At 32.6% G+C, this 17962-nt stretch overlaps 1 protein-coding gene across 1 annotated transcript in view; it reads left to right on the forward strand.

Moving 5' to 3' along the window:
• Nucleotides 1–17962, forward strand: part of LOC106478190 (glycine receptor subunit alphaZ1-like) — a 52346-nt gene that overhangs the window by 25567 nt on the left and 8817 nt on the right. Inside the window, exons 2-4 of the mRNA XM_013938716.2 lie at nt 8637–8731; nt 11706–11773; nt 15135–15358. Coding sequence (XP_013794170.2) covers nt 8637–8731; nt 11706–11773; nt 15135–15358 — 387 coding nt within the window. The remainder of the gene's footprint in view (nt 1–8636; nt 8732–11705; nt 11774–15134; nt 15359–17962) is intronic.

Here is a 17962-nt window from a genome sequence, read left to right on the forward strand (position 1 = left end):
ACTGTTTTCACTACTGCTATTTGTATCTTAGAAATAGGCCTAAGTCACTTTTATGTATAACAGCAGCTAAGGGCAAATCAGGATATAAGTAATTTCCTTTTCATGCGTTATACGTATTATTAAAACGATTTTGAACATGCATATCAGCAAGTTAAGTAACAACCACAGTCCATATAAAGTAGCGATGGAACATCATATATCAATATTACATTTTGACATTGGTTGGCGTTTCATAAAAGTATAACATAACTTATGCCGTTCAACCATTAGATATCTTAAATAACAAGAGAATGAAACTGGCATTCATGTCATTTCAAATGAATACATATCTATCAAGTTGCAGGACAGCACCTATGAATTTCTGTGCGATCATATTGTACATACGGACGTTGCGAAACTGTTGTACTCTTACACTAGATGGATTACAGAAGGCAATAAAGGATGAGTGGTGTGCTTTGAAAATAACGGCATTATGATGAGTTCTCTTGCAATGATAATTACGCTGCAGGCTATTGCTAACATCCACTGTCGTCATATAGACCATGATCGGACGCGGTGAGGTTCCAAAGTCGTTTTGATATAACGTACACAAATTTATATTCATAATTCACTTTTAAAAAAAAACACAAAAAAAGCAAATACAGATGAGTATACAAATATAAGTTCCCTAAATCTATCATATTTGCTTAAATCATTCGATATTACTATGTTGTATATATATCTTTGAACTATATTATAATGTTTTTTCATATCCGTTACTGCATATTTGTACATCATAAAAATTTTGAATTCCCATATCCTGTTGTAGAAAAGCTTAAATATGTTTTAGTTACATATTTACAAAGACATTGAATCTTGTCTCAAAATTCTCTTGAATTCAAATTTACCAAGTGTAATTCTAGCCTTTGTCTTTAAAATATACTAATTTTAGTCTAGATTCAGCTCATCATAGCTATTCTCACCAGCGAATAATATGAGTTATTTTTTAGTCCTATAACTATATCTGTTTTTATTGAATTATAATGTCAATTCACATTTGGCTTATTCAACAGCCACGTAAAGTAGAAAAGATGGTGAAATGTTTTTGAACATATTTCTAACTGATATGTTTGACACCAGGTGCTTTTTTTCACTTCCTAGAACCAAATTTGACGATATACCAATAAATCATGTTGATCCTATGATAACATTTTATAATTCCGAATGCGTTACAAAATAGCTTTACTTAAAGAATATTTTTAAAGTACCGATATGAGTCAAGTAATTTCATTTAACATAAAATTATTTTATCAGTTGTAAATCAAATTAAAAATTCAAACAAGAAACTGAAAACTGGTGTTTTATAGAATGCTCTCAACAGCTAAATGGTCGAGCGTAGTCCAGTAGTTAGCTTGCCAGACTATGGATTTCCAGGTTCAACGTTTGCGTTTCGTTACCGTCCCCCACAAAAAACAATAACAATACACTTGCGCTCCCACTTTGAGATCATAGGTGCGTTATAAGAGTGTTGCTTAAACCTCACTATTCGGCTAGACAAAAGTAGCTCAAGAGTTAACGATGGGAGCTGTTGACTATCTGTGCCCACTATAGTTTATCAGTTTAACATTAGGGACGGCTAACGCAGTTGATCATTGAGTGGTCTTGCGCAAACATCCGAAATCAAACCTAAGCGCACATTCTCGTTTTTATTATCACATTTTCTTCAACGACTCCGAATCATTGTTAATCTTATTTTGTTTAATGAGCAAATTGAATACAGAAGCTAAACATATATATCTTAAAAGGTGTTTTCCTAACAATTTACAAAAGTGTAACAACTCACTTCAATGTAATACAATGAATTATTTGTATTTATTTATTTATTCCTTATACAATCCATAAATGTTAACGTTGGTTGAAATTAACCGTACTGAGGAGATAAATAAATTTCAAAACTAATGTTATGTTAACTTCAGCGTGCGTCAGGGAAAGAGAAGAATAAATGAAGTATGAATTGTTACTTTTAACAGTGTATTTGTAAAATGTAAAAAAACAAGTATCAACACTTTGCATTAAGCACAAAAAGCTTGTTCTGTATACCAGTATCTTACTTCTTAGCTGTTTGCCAAAATTATCGCGTGAGAAACAAATCTACTGTAGAGCACGACCATTTTCGGTCATGCTGTAACTTATGGCCAGGTGGTTAGGGCGCTTGACTCGCAATCTGTGGGTCGAGGGTTCGATTCCCCGTCCCACCAAACATGCTCGTCCTTTCAGCCGTGGGGGCGCTATAATGTGACAGTGAATCCCATTATTCGTTGGTAAAAAGAGTAGCCCAAGAGTTGGCGTGGGTGATGACTAGCTGCCTTCCATCTAGCCTTACACTGCTAAATTATGGACGGCTAGCGCAGATATCCCTCGAGTAGCTCTGCGCGAAATTTCACAAACAAACAATTATAGTTAGCTCACTTGAACAATGTTTCTCTGATTTTGAACAGACACATATATGTACGGTTAGTTACCATTTTGATCTTTTGTTTACAGTTCATGTTAATGCTAAGATCATTAGTCTTCCATAAACTGTTTATAAAAATCAGTTTTTATACACATTAAAGTGAATGACTGAATTTATTGTACAAAAGAACATTCAGTTATATTCAAACTAGAAGCTTGAGTAATTACAGCAAACTCCAACCTACATAATTTTTTGGGAAGTTTTAAATGTTTTTAAGATAACATAAAATAATAGTAAATAATTGAAATAAAAAAGTAGAAGCATTAGTGTTTGATATTAGTATTGATGAAAAAATAACTTACATTCACCGTTCTGTTAGATTATATGTTTTGTTTTGCTTCTAATAATGTTGCTTCAATTAGCGAATCGTTATCTCTTTGTGTGTGCGTTTTTTCGATAACTGAGATACAACGTATTCATAATAGAATTATATCTGATAGTTTACTATGAATATCCTAGCAACTGCTTATGAATGTTAATCTATATTTCTTGAAGAGTTGAGATGATAAATAAATGTTAGGTGTAAATATAATCTACAACTTTTTTTTTGTTTTTATTCACTTTAAAACGTTTCATTATTTAAAAATTAATCTAATGTTTTATCTACTTAGGTATGTTTGAAACTAAGTCATCTAAATTTTGCATCATTTCTTTTTTTGTACAAGAAAGATGCCAATGTTTTGTTTGCTTTAATTCAGTTTGGAATCTTATCGAATTTGTTGTTCTGTACCGTCATAGTATGCTTCAGAAGTTTTGCGCCAAATAACACAAAGGGTAATTTATGCTTCTCTTGAAATGGTTCAAGTTTATTGTTATCTTTGACGAAAGGATTGAATTCTTTTGTCAATCTTATGTACTTAAAGTAATGGTTTTTCAAATTTAAGTAAATCTGTCGTTGTAATAAATTAAATAATATTTACTAATATCATATCACAAGCTTATAGATTATTCTGCCATAATAAATGTAAAAATTTCGATAACAAATGAATGGCATTATAAGTGAGATTATTAACAGCAGTTTTTTCAGCTAACCAAGGCGTATTTAAAAAAATGAACGTCTTCTCACTATATCAATTGAATTTGATTTCTACTATGACATTTACACGTAATAATAAATAAACTTAGTATTTCGAAAATTGTTCAAAAAAGTTCAAGGGAGGTCCAGTTCAATCTACAATTTCATCAACGTGTGTTATTGGGTTGTACTGGTTTCGGAGAACGCCACATCTCATCAGTAACCCTGAACACAAGTTAACCAAAGAGTGATAAACTGGACCTATATCATAGTGAAAAGTATCAAACATACTGTTGGTGTGAACGTGCTGATGTTGGTGTGTTCAGAGTTAGTGATGAGAAGTGGAATTCTCCGAAACTAGTATAACCCAATAACACATGTTGATCAAAGTGTAGATTGAACTAGACCTTTCTTGAATTTAGACTTCGAAATTAAACAATGTTTGGAATACTAAGTTTATTTATCATATCTGCTATTGTATGGTTATATAATGTGAAGAACTGAATAGTGGCCAATGATACTTGTTCTTCACTTCACCTATCCTTGGATAAGAATGTGTTCCAGAAAATCTGGATAATTATAGGGGGCAGTGTGAATATTCATCAATTTACTTATTGGAACATTTCGGCTTAGGTGGGAATTAGTCTAATATAAGGAGGTATTTGTTTCCCTTTTTATCTAGATTTTATCCTTTCAGTACGTAAGTCATTTTGCTCACGTTCACTTCATCACTTCATACTGATTAACTCCAGTTATGTTAAGAGCAGGTTTATTTTAAATATTTCAGCTAACCATAGCTGGACACAATATCTTCTCCCTAGGTCCTGAGTAGCCCTAGGCTGTTTGTCGATTAAGAGTTTTTGGTTTTGGCCTGGTTATGCTTAACATACGTTCTGTGATATTTCTCTATGGCCTGCTCGTTTTGAAGAAATTGTGAATGGAATGAAGTTTAATAATTGCGCTTCCTTGTATGCTGAATCTTTTTAGTTGAATCTTGGCTTCGTCAAAGTGGAATAATTACTGGATTCCATAAGAGAGGAATTTCATGACCCCGTTCTTTGCACTTGAGGAAATTGACACCCTGCTTCTGACTGGTTGTTCTGCTGCACTAACATCAATTACTGTGGGTTCATATTTGAAAGCAGGTATTTCCTACTTTTAAAACTTGGTGACAGAAGCATTGCAGTAGAGGCTAGCTCCTTAAAAATGCCTAGTTATTAGTATAATTGACCGAGTTTGGTGAATGGACTGTATCTGTACAATATCCGAGATCTACAAGAACAAATTGTGGAGAAGTTTACGAGTGTTTCTAGAAATTAGTATGGTGGACTTATGCAGGAATATAGTAACCTAGGCTTCAATATAAATGCTGTTGACTAACGTTATGAAAAAAGGACCAATAAATTCTTGGAGTGTAGGGTTAAGATGAAATTACATAACCACATTGTAATTATTTTGAATGCCCACTTGTTAGACCTTATTTAATTAATTCTGTTCAGCCCTATGACAGTATTATTGTAGTCATATTTTAGCATGCTTTCAAACTCATATTAGGTGTTTGTCTCATGTATTAAAATTCCCATAAACACGATGAATGTATTTTTGAAGTTTCGAGGAATATCAACTACAGAAGAGGTGGCTCTCGTACTTTTTCTTAGTGCCCTGTTCATTTAAAGGCTAGAGACAAAAAAGTGTGTTACCTAAATATGAACTTTTGATGCAGCAGACGTATTCATTACTTCAAACAAGAACTTTTAGCTTTTGTGGCTTACCTCTAACGTTTTACAGTGGAATGCTCAGAATTTTAGATTGCAACATACAGAAAGCAGCCCTCTTATGGACACTGGAGTTCCTTACATAACTTATTTTTGAGAAATATTGGTAAAGCCTCAGAAACAATACTCTTTTCTTGGATGTTCAGTCATTTTTATTCTACTGATGCTGGGCATGATATTTTTTTTATCAGACATCCTGTTGACATTGAAGATGTTATACCTTAGAAGATTAACATATAAATTTTGCTATTAATTATGTTCAGTTGCTTTTTTTTAATGAACGTATTCAACTTTTATTTCATGAATACTTGTGCTAGTTTGTTGGCGATGCCACCAGTATGATCCTGTGTGGAGATTTTAATACACATCATTTTCTGTGGGAACTGCTCATCTGGATCAAAATGGTTAAACTATTTCGTCGTTTATGGATAAATATATCTTATTCTGCTAAATGAAAACATCACTGGCTTGACTGGAACTGTCAAAATAAATGTTTAGCCTATTGGAATTTTTTGTGTCCATTTGTCTTACTGTCAAAAATGTACTTGTTATGTTCAAACTTACACTTTTAGGATGGTTACTTTCCTCGTGAAATATTGTGTGTGTGTGTTTGTGCCTCTCTTTCCTCTAACAACTTTCCAAGAAGTCATCACATTAGATGGAATGTTTTTCTCAATACAATCTGTCACACTTACCTTGCTTTCTTCCTATTATTTCTAATGCTGGAAATGCTAGTTCTATACTTGCTGAAACTGTTGTCCTTGCCTGTCTCCTCAGCATCTTAATGCTGTTGGTTGTCAAAAATATGTTCCTTGGTGTAATGGAAAATATCAGTGTCTTGTGGACCTAAACTATAAGACTCTATGTATGTATTTTTCTAAGGTTGCTTTGAAGGTATATGGTACCATCAAGGCACAGGTCATAAGATACATATGAGGTCTTAAAAAACTCTGTCATAGGCAGTTTTGTTCTTCTTCAACCAAACATTTATCCTTCTCGCTTTTTTCAAAAAAGTTTAAGGACTTTCACAATATTCAGGCTATAATTAATAACATTAGCTGGAACCAGGAAAATCTTCCTTTCCACACTATGGCTTATCAGCACGAGGCTTTGGCTAGCTTCATTGTTTCACCTGGTCAGCTATGACTGAGATTTATAAAATTATTTGGAACCCATTCATTAATTTCTTTCTGAATTAGGATAACTTTATGTTCTTTGTTCACTAGATGCTTTTTCTGGACCTAATGGAGTTATTTATTCTATTTTAACAAATTTTAGTGCTCTGACAGTCTTTTTCTTTAATTTATAAAATGACATTTGAGTATTTGGTGTTTATTTACCTGAGAGAAAACATGCTGACTGACATGATTTCTATTCTTAAACCTAGAAAATTGGCCATTCAGTTATTATCTTAAAATCTTATTTTCCTATCTTCTCGTGTTTCTCAAGTTATGGAATTCACAATTAACTCTTACCTACCTTGGCTTCTTGAACTTGCGACTAATTATTTTGTAATCAAGCTAAACTTATTAGAACATATATATATACTATTGATTGTCTAATTTATCGTAAGGAATCTGGAAGTTTAATTTTATTTCGCTGTGGTTATGTTGTTCACATAAAAAGAAACCTGGTAAAATCCGAACACTTTTGACAGGAGGACCTGTCTTCAGAAGTAAATGTAATTGGTTATATTGTGTCTGTCTCTTTATGTGAAATATATTCTTTGTTACTGCATAAGTTTTTGTGCTGAATCCATAACTACAAACATGAACGCACTTCCTCAGATCAAATATAAAGCATCTTTCAGAATGTTTCTTACTCATGGAGTATTTCAAGGATCCAACCTCAGGATTCCTCTTCCTTTTAACACAATGATGAATGGTCTCATGACATCCTTGCTGATGATGTTTCTACTTGATGGCAAGACAGTAATCTTGGTGTTCCAGGAAGTTTTAGATATTTATACTACTTGTGCTTTTCATGTTCTGCTTATGAACATTAATTTGCTTAAAATCTATAACCTTCTCTAATAAATTTGGTAGTTTTATGGCAAAGTTTGCCCCCCACTCTACTTTAACCTTCTTGTAGTCGCATTACAAGCATGACCCTTTTCTGGATCACTGCTTTATTTGACTCTTTTAGTAGTTGTTTTCAGTTTCAGCTCCAATAGTTAAGGCACACATCATGACTTACTATCGGAGTATTGTTTACTTCATTACCATTCATTGTTTATAATGATCTAGCAAAAGTTGGTGTTTGGATTCCTGCATGTGTTGGAAGTAAAACTTCTGATTGAACAGGTTTTAAGTTAACTCTGTTTTGTTCTTCTTAACCTTCAATCTCTCTTTTAGTCCATTGAGCAGAATTCTAATTTCTTCTTGGACAGAGCTTTAGACAAGTTCTTAAGTCGATAGCTTTACCTTTTCTTAAAAACATCAACAACATATTAGTGTCATGTCTTAGTTATATCTTGGTATATGTCATGTAAATTATACTTTATTCTGAACTCGACTGGTACACTCTCTCTATTCATCTTTTTTGTTAGATTTTGCTCAAACAAATAAACATATAGTTATTAATTGCTTTACTTATGTTTTTGCACAATTTCTTGCCCTTTTTATTCAAATTTTGTGGCTAGCGAATATAGGTTAACTCTAATAAATGGTGTATCCCTACTGCTATATGGAATTAACTTCGACAAGTACCTTTAAAACAAGGTACATTTTATAATATCCCACTTTGTACTTTTAACTTGATGTTATTTGTTCTTCCTCCTGGTGCAGTTTTTTGTTCATGAACTAGTTGTGTAGCTTTTTATTCGCCATGGGCTTTAAAATACTGTTTCTAACACGTTCATTTGTAATGATGTAAAGCTAGTTTTTAACACTTTCATTTGTAATGATGTAAAGTTAGTTTCTAACACTCATTTGTATTGATGTAAAAGTTACATTTATTTTAGTTTTACTAAACTCACATAAATAATTAAACAGATAAAACAACAGCGGTTCACTTTAAAAGCTGAGAATATAAACCAACAAAGTTGAGTCCTCGACTGCATATATATTTATAAAAGTCCAATAAGAGCAAGTACGTCTTGATATAACCATTTTCTTGGTATAAGAACTCACTGTTCTTATACATTAACATCAGGGTGTACATAATGTTTCAACTGTTAAACAGTGACGTTCGTCATATTACAGCAGTGAATAGTAACGAATCATTTATGTTAATGTTTACTCGACTATGTAAAATTATCTCAGCGCGTTATTTAGAAGATAGGTTAAACTAGAGAAGATTTTTTCTTAAATGTTTATCTGCGGTAGTTAAAGAAAATATATTTTTTACTCAGGTCTGCCTACTTGATGTACGAAGACAGAGATCTGATGGTTCTTGATGAACTTTTACAAGTTTACGACAGAAGAGTAACACCTACCCACCATATAAGTAAGTTCCGCTTTCTTCATAAACAGCAGTTCAGTAATAAAACATTCATTCAAACTGCAATTAAATGTTGAATGAAGGCACACATATAATGTTTACTGTATCTTGAAATTTTCTCAGAGGTTTATCAATCTTATGGTAATGATATTTCAGTCAATTATAGACGTTACTTTTACGTGATGATCATGGTAAGAACACGTGAGAAAGAGGTAAAAGGTAATTTTTATTTTTTAGCTTTTGAACTTCGATCTTTGGTCCTTGATTGGTTGTGTCAATATGCATAACATATAAGTGTCTATTAAGGAGAAGTAGTTTACATTCTAACATAAATTTCGAATGTTAAACTGTAAGTTATGTCGATTTGTTTGTTTATAGTTAAGCACAAAGCTACAAAATGGATTATCTGTGCTGTGCACAACGCGGATATCAAAACACGGTTTCTTGTGTTATAAGTCCGCAGACTTACCACTGCGCCACTGGGGGTAGAAGTTACGTCGAACACTAAAAGTTTTTCACATGATTATTTAACTATTCTTGAAATAACCCCATAAAAATTCAACAGATAACTGAAGGTATTGTGATGTTCCAAGATTCCATATAAACAATAAGCTAAGGTTCAGGATATACATAAGCTTACCTGTACTGGGACTTCGGTATATATGAATTGGAGAAGTCAGAGATGAAATGCTAAGGAAACTTGTCAAGCAATGACGTAATTTTCCTTTCACATTTTAATGAGTATTTAACAAGTGCACGGGAATATGGTGGAGGCAATACACCTAATTTGAAATGTGATCATTATATCAAGGTTGTTCTCTGCTCTGCAGTCTATGTCATGAAACATAGATCTGCTCGTTTGGATACCTTATTTGACTAATTGTAGGCACGAAGTCTGTTTCATAGTTGGCAAGAGTCAATGTGGAGGTAATCAGATGAAAAAATCATAGCATGACATATTGAAAAGGAGAACAAATATGGACAAAAGGTTTAGACAATTGTCATATAAATATTTAAACTTGATTGATGTTTAACTATAATTAAATTACTTTTATTCAAATTAAGAAACTTGGACAGAATCACTAACGAAGTTCCCAGCCGAATAAAACAAATTGTTACACAAAGTTTGAAATACAGTAAGGTACAGTTCAATTCAATTAAAATATTATTTTGCAATGGGCAAGTAACAGTTTACAAGAGTTGTTATTCATGAGAATGTGAATTAGTGGCCATGATCTTGTTATGTGTTTCTTTGTAATAAAACCGATAAATAGTTTTTGTTTGTTGTTAAACACAAAGGTACACAAGGGGATATCTTTACTTTGTCCACCACGAGTATCGAAAGCGGTTTTTAGCAGTTTGAACCCTCAAACTTACCGCTGAACCACTAGGGGCAGAGAAATAGAAATTTACATAAAGTAAATATTTGTTAAGATATGTAACTTAGGGCAATTTCATTTACAACTTGGTTCGAAAAAATTAATCAAAATAAAGATATTGTAAAGGAACTTAGATTAATATTTGGGAATGGGAGTTAACTTGTAACTGATAAATTGTTTTCATTAAAGTTCATTTTAAACCAACATGAGATAAAGATTATGAAAATTTGTACATAGATAGTGTAGTTATTGTTTTCGCTGTGCATAAACAATGGGGAGTATGGAGGGTTCAGGAGTTTTGACCATTTCTGCTGGATGAGCTCCACGTGATCACAGGCTCTATATGCAACTGGCGTATTGTTTTGTTAACATAGATTTACATATAAAACAAGTGTATTTATGAACAACCCACGAAGAGATAGTGATAAGAAAAAGGTATATGACTCTAAAGCGCTTCCTTATAAAGGAAAATTAGTTTTGATTATTTTGATTTGCCTTTCATCTCGTCTACCTGTAGTAAAGTTACTGTATTCATAAGAAAAACGGCATTTATGCTCTATTATACCAGCAAAACTTACTTTATGTTTCTGCTTTCGTTAATTAATTTGGTTATTTTTTAAATTTTCATCTGTACCAGGCTGATATTTAAGAGATGTGCAATATCGTGAGGGAGATAACTTATTGGTACCACAAGTTTGGCCAATTTTTTACATAAGTCACAAACGACAAATAAGACACACACACACACACATATATATATATATACTTCACTGTAACATTACAACCGAGAAGTGAGCTATATAAGTAAACAAATATATTTTATCATAAAATTGAAGATTCTATGCTTACGTACAGAATTACATATTAAGAAGATACCGTAGTTACTTTTTTGACAGACACAGACAAGCATATACAGAGAGTTGAGCTAAACTCTTGTAGAGCTAACATAAAAAATAATATTTATTCAAAATTTAAGAAGTTCTAAAAGAAGGACTACTACCATGACAGTTAACTGTGGTTTGTTACGTTTTGGTAATAGGGTGAAGTAAGTATTAGAAAATTTTGTTAGGCTCTAACACTATTATCTAATTTTTTTTTAGGCTCTAATACTATTATTATTATCTAAAAATATTATTAGGCTCTAATACTATTATCTAAAGTATTTTTAGTCTCTAATACTATTATCTAAAAATTTTGTTGGGCTCTAATAATATTATCTAAAAGTATTATTAGGCTCTAATACTATTATCTAAAATATTTTTAGGCTCTAATACTATTATCTAAAAATATTGTTAGGCTCTAATACTATTATCTAAAAATATTGTTAGGCTCTAATACTATTATCTAAAAATATTGTTAGGCTCTAATACGATTATCTAAAAATATTATTAGGCTATAATACTATTATCTAAAAATGTTATTAGGCTATAATACTATTATCTAAAAATGTTATTAGGCTTTTAAAAACATATGGTCGACGCATTAATCAAGCGGTAACTTGACTGGATATTTATTGTACGCTTGTTTGATTTAGTATTTTTGGATAGTGTATTTTTATTAATTACTAAGTATAAAATACTTTATTTTGTTGACACCCCTAGATTTACCCACTACTGTTAAATGTGAGCTCTACTTAAGAAGTATAGGAGCTATTAATCCTGCCACTATGGTAAGTTAAAATGTTCTGAAAAACTTTACCGTAACTCGAATAAAAATGGTTCAATACAAGTATTTATTACTAATATTTAAAATTGAATTGCTTACATATTTTTTGATGAAACAACAATGTTTATAATAATCCATTCTATATCTAATAAAGAGGGCCCGGCATGGCCAGGTGGTTAGGGCGCTCGACTCGAAATCTAAAGATCGTGGGTTCGAATCCCCGTCACACCAAACATGCTTGCCCTTTCAGCCGTTGGGGCGTTGGTAAAAGAGTAGCCCAAGAGTTGGCGGTGGGTGGTGATGACCAGCTGTCTTCCCTCTAGTCTTACACTGCTAAATCAGGGACGGCTGGCGCAGATAGCACTCGTGTAGCTTTGCGTGAAATCCATAACAAACATCTAATAAAGAAAGAAAGCACTCTCTCTCATCTTCATGTCATTCACGCTGTATTACGTTCTCTATTATAACTTGCACCAAGAAAATTTTAAAGTATATCTTGGTTGCAGTTCGTGTATTTTGGTTAATAAAATCTATTACACATACTCAAGTTATAATAACAAATGATACACACCAATTTCGAACAATTTATTTATTTCTTTTTTAACTATATATGATATAAAAAGTAATTAAAACCATTTTTTTAAAATAAGACTTGACACTTACATTGAAATCAACACTTGTAAACGAGTAACTGAAAAGTATTTGTAAAAGAGGATTTTGTAAGAAAATTAGTTCTTTCACTGCTGTGGGAGAACATATATCATATATCAGTGCCAAGTTAGTTTAAAATTTTTGTGCTACCAAGAATAAGGTTGACAACTTTCAAGTTTCAGATAAATAATGAAATATTAAAACCAGTGTCTTATTTTTTTACATTTTGTATCTAAAAGTAAATCTGGCACTAAAAGAATAAATAACCCATAAACGTGACAGTGAAAGTATTAAATACCAAATCACAATAAATAGCTTGTTAACTGTATATCAGACTGGTTATCTTTAATAAAACCCGTTCCCGCAACGGGTTTGATTTAATTGAAAATTTCATAAATAATCATCAAGACCAAATATAACCCAAGGATGTATAGGGTTTAATACATCATATTAAAATAATTTTGAATATGCAAATCCTCAAGTCACATGGTAACCATAGCCGATATATAGTCACGGTGAAACCAATGTATCAGAACTATGTTTGACATTGTTTGGGAAGGGCATGTAACAAACCTTCCCGATGCAAAATATTCATATACTCAAATCACGAAGATTTGTCTACATTGCGATTTAGAGGTTCCAAGACGTTGATATCTCTGTAATTAATGGCGTTGGAAAACAAAGAACTACATGGATGAACTTGGATCACCAGAAAGAGATCTGTAACATGTCGAACTCCAACCGTGGTAAGCAAGATGCGGTTATTGTGATATGTGAAAATCTAGGATCACAAGGGTCAGTGTCAAGAGCCCTCTACGTGACCCAAGCAACAACACGGAACGTAATCAACAAGGATCTCTGTCTTGAAGAGTAACACAAATCATGTGTACAGAAGTTGCTTCCTCGACATATTAGTTCAACCATCGCATACCTCAAAGCAGCTGGATAAGGAAACAAACATCCATGCTCATTCATACGATAGCATACAGGTGAAGTCGCCTGATGCAGCGACTATGGATTTCTATGTAATCGGACTATTGAAATGGACGATGAGAAGCCATTGTCCTCCTAGATGTATTATGAAAAGCAGAAGGGGGGTGTTATGTGCTTTACAAGTGAAATCCTTATGACGGGAACATTTTCAATATAAAACATAGAAAGTTTGGTTTGGTTTTTTTTTAATTTCGCGCAGAGCTACACGAGTGCTATTTGCGCTACCCGTTCCTAATTTAGCAGTGAAAGACTAGAGGGAAGACAGCTAGACATCATCACCCACCGCCAACTCTTGGGCTACTCTTTTACCGACAAATAGTGGGATTGACCGTAACATTATAACGCCCCAACGGCTGATAGGACAAGCATATTTGTGGGACGGGGATTCAAACCTGCGACTCTCATATTGCGAGTCGAGCACCCTAACCACCTGGCCATGCAGGGGAAACATAGAAAAACCATCACTGGGCGTGGAGGGCAACATAGACTGTAACGACGCGATGAGGCTCCAAAATCGTTTTAACATAACGTACTCAACTTTGTACACCCAGAGACAACTTTTCTCAACTGCTGTGCTCAGTGTAAAATTGATTGTGTTGAATGGACGAAATGATTACTACATCCATTAGGTATAAGCATTGTTTTTTCTACTTCTTCCAAAACAAAGTAAATGGCTTTTGTTATGAATATGTGCTAGCTATGTGAAGCTATGGAAAACAATATTATTTTTAATGCAAAGTTGCACAATGGGCCGTCTGCGCTGTACCTACAGCAGGGGTCGAAACCCAAATTATATCGTTTAGCATCCCAAAGCTTACAGATAAGCTACAGTGGGGGTACAGCAGAGTAAACCCTTATAGTCATATCATTAAAATGTGTGACATCAAACTAGTTGAAATAAAAATTATGAGTATAAACAATGTAGTTTCATTTAGATGAAAGTAATGCAGTTTTTATTTACATTTCGGCTATAGCGCAACTGTCACTTTACTATGTTCTTATTAACTGGATTTACTCAGTTGCTCTTGACAGTTTCTACAAGTATGTTTCACTAAATTTTATCTTACTTACAAATGCATAGTGTGCAACGTAATTACACAATAAGTACGTTTGCACCATTATTTTTATTAACTATACTATCTTGCATATAAAGGTACTGGGATAAAGTTAATAATAATTTCAGGCACTAAAAACATCATAAATAAACTTGTTGCTTCTACTGTATTTACTTAATGTTGCAAACATACAAGCACTGAACTTAATTGCAAAAGCAGTAATATTAAAAACAATCACATTATTTTACGGCATTTATTCACATTATAACTCAGCCATTACAATTCGAACAGCAATATTTGTTCAGTGTACAAACAAAAAGCTAATAAGAGTGATTCTTGATCGCTTTGAAGTACACAAAGTTGATATTTTGCTTAATTGCAGTAAAAGTTAAAATATCCCATTCACCACAGCACTTTAACAGAACTGAGGAATAAGCTTCAAAACATCTCTTACGTTTACAGAAAACAAACACAGAAAACATACTTCTATTGAAAAGTTAAATGGCTTGAATTTTGCAAAATGTTTTGAGACTATGTGTGACATTAGAAATTATATTCAGTAAACGTATAAGTACGTATTGATTATTTATGAAGTGTATGTATAAATATATTAAATATATACATGTAGGTTACTTAGAAGCTTCTTAATGCATTTTTTTGTACCAGGATTACGAGGTAGACCTGTATCTTCGTCAGACTTGGCATGATGATCGCCTGCGCAGTAACAACTTGACCCGCCACTTAGATCTGAACGACCCGATCTTTGTGAAAAGGTTGTGGAGACCGGATGTTTATTTTCCAAATGCTAAACACGGAGAATTCCAATATGTAACAGTACCCAATGTATTACTGAGAGTTAGTCCTAATGGCGATATCCTATATATGCTTAGGTTGGTAAAACAACAACAACACTACAACTTCATGATAAATCTACTTTTAGATTATTTTTCCTATAGTCCAATAAAAATATAAGGGCGAGATTATAGTGAAAAGTTGTTCTTCATTTCATTAAAACAAATAAACAGCGGAACTGAAAGTGGCATATATTTTAGGAGCGATACTTATTTACTAAATAATAGTAGAGTCAGAATACATCACAATTACATAGAAACAATAATTGAAAGAGAGTACTATACTTTCAGGGAGGGTTGCGCCTACAAATTATGCTAAAATAACCGTGTTATCTTATATATATTAAAACGACACGCGAAACGTACATAGAATAGCCATTTTAGTTTTTAGTGTAGTATATTAGCTTAATTAAACACTAATCATCGTTTTATGGATTTCCCATTATTGCTGCCTAAGAACTAAAAAAATAAACGATTTTTTTATATTTATGGGGTTTTAAGTCATTTTAAATCACCAAAAAAGTTACTAAAAATAAATTAGGTGTATGAACAATATGGCTTGCGCCTAACTCATTATTCCATCAATATATAAAAGCCAAGTGTCGGTCGAGCAGTTAATCGGTCACGCTCTACTTCTCCGAATTTCGTGAGTTATATGTGTTCAATTGCACTTTTCTTCTATAATACTTCCTCTTTTGGTTGCCTGTTCCCATTCTAGTTGAATTTAATTGCTAAAATAGGTGTAAATAGCTCCTAAATTTCGGCACTTTTTCTGTTAAAAAAAAAGCCTGTCAAGGAGGGAGTTTCCAGAACTAGATCAGGCATGGCGTTATGTATGTGACACCACATCATCCACATCATTATGACGTCAAGTTGGATAGGATCCGAATAGGAAAGCCTGGAAAACTCCTGTAAAAAATGCGTCAAAAATTAGCACAAATCTATGCTTAGGAATTATTACGAAAAGCCTTTGTTAAAATAGACTGAAGATACTAATTATCTGTAGGGAAGACGACGAATTTTCCCTAGAAGAAGAATAGTTCTGTATGCAATCACATGGTCATCGTATGTTTAATCTTTAATCCCAAAGTACCAATTATCTGTTGGAAAAAGGACGACTTTTCTCAGAAGAAAAACAGATGTGTATGCAATCACATGGTCATCGTATGTTTTAATATTTTATCCAAAGGCACCAATAAGTAGTATGTTTGTTCAGTTATATTTAGTGGATTCAGGAGCAGTATGTAGCATGTTCCTGGGAAAAGAAATTTTATATTTCTTTTGTGTATTGCCAATTTTACGCGGAATAATTTTGGTTTCCAGTGGTTTCCCGTCATTTTTGACGGCTTTTACACTAGTATTATATATCGGACCAACTACTGGTGATTCCAAAGGACTTAAAACCCCATAGACATTATATACACATCACATTTATAAGAGGCCTAACTGTATTTATTTCGTTTGTTGACACAAGCTGTGCTGATGAATCTTCAATAGGCGGAAATGTTTTCCACAACATAGGGTACAGTCAATCAAAAAAAGCATTAGGCCTCTCACGCATCCTATTTTCAATATTTGCCTTTGGAGAGAAAGAAAATAAGTGTGTAACACACACACACACACATATGTATATATGTATGTATATATGAACAATATTTTTCATTGTTCACTCGAGTTTCCAACAGAAGAGAATCATGGGTCTCTCATTATGTTATTTTTAATTGAACCAAATTAATCAGGATGTTACAGATCGTATCACTTTCTTCAGGGTATGATTCTCTTAGTGAGATATCACTATTATAGTTAATCCAACTGCACTACGGAAGTTTCAAGATTCTAAGGTTGCGAATGTAATATAATTAATTGTAGCTTAAAATTACCGATCACCGAAATTTGTTTGGCTATTAGATCCGACATTTTCTTCTGGTATGCTTTTTAACATCTCCTCAGAACACGCCACTCTATTAGCACATGCATATATTTCTTATAAAGTGCGATTAACATTCTGTATTTAAAAATTTCCTTTAAACAATCATATTACCTATAATATAATATTAATAATGATAAATGAAAGAAACTTTGACAAATATTTCAACTTGTGACACATTTGTCCTCTTCAAAAACAAGCAAAAATCCTTTCATTTACAGATGTTACAAAACTGAATGTTCATTAATTATAGTTAATTCTAGTTATTGATATCGACATTGATTGAAACTCTGCATTTCAGAAGTATTCGGTCTTACAGTAATGGATAATTTGGGTGATTCAATGTTTTATCCAAAACACATTTATACATATATATATACAAGGAGAGAGAGGGGAGGGGGACAGACAAAGTGTGCAGGTTTAACTAACAACCTACTTGAACGTGAGCATTTTATACATCCTCAGTTGTCTCAATTAATCAACTGATATAATATAACTATTGTATGTTGTTTATATAATATGCCTAATTTACATACATTTACATATTTTGATATTAACTACTTGTTTATTTTTTAAACTAAAATAATTTTATATATCTTTAAATATTAGTGTTTGTTTTACTTAAGGTTCTTAGTCTTTTAATTAGTTTTTAGTCTTATTATTTTCTATTCTATTTAAGTCTAAATGTTATAAGTAATACTATTAATTACTTATAA

Source organism: Limulus polyphemus, unplaced genomic scaffold (assembly GCF_000517525.1).
Source record: "Limulus polyphemus unplaced genomic scaffold, Limulus_polyphemus-2.1.2 Scaffold188, whole genome shotgun sequence".
Lineage (NCBI taxonomy): Eukaryota > Metazoa > Arthropoda > Merostomata > Xiphosura > Limulidae > Limulus > Limulus polyphemus.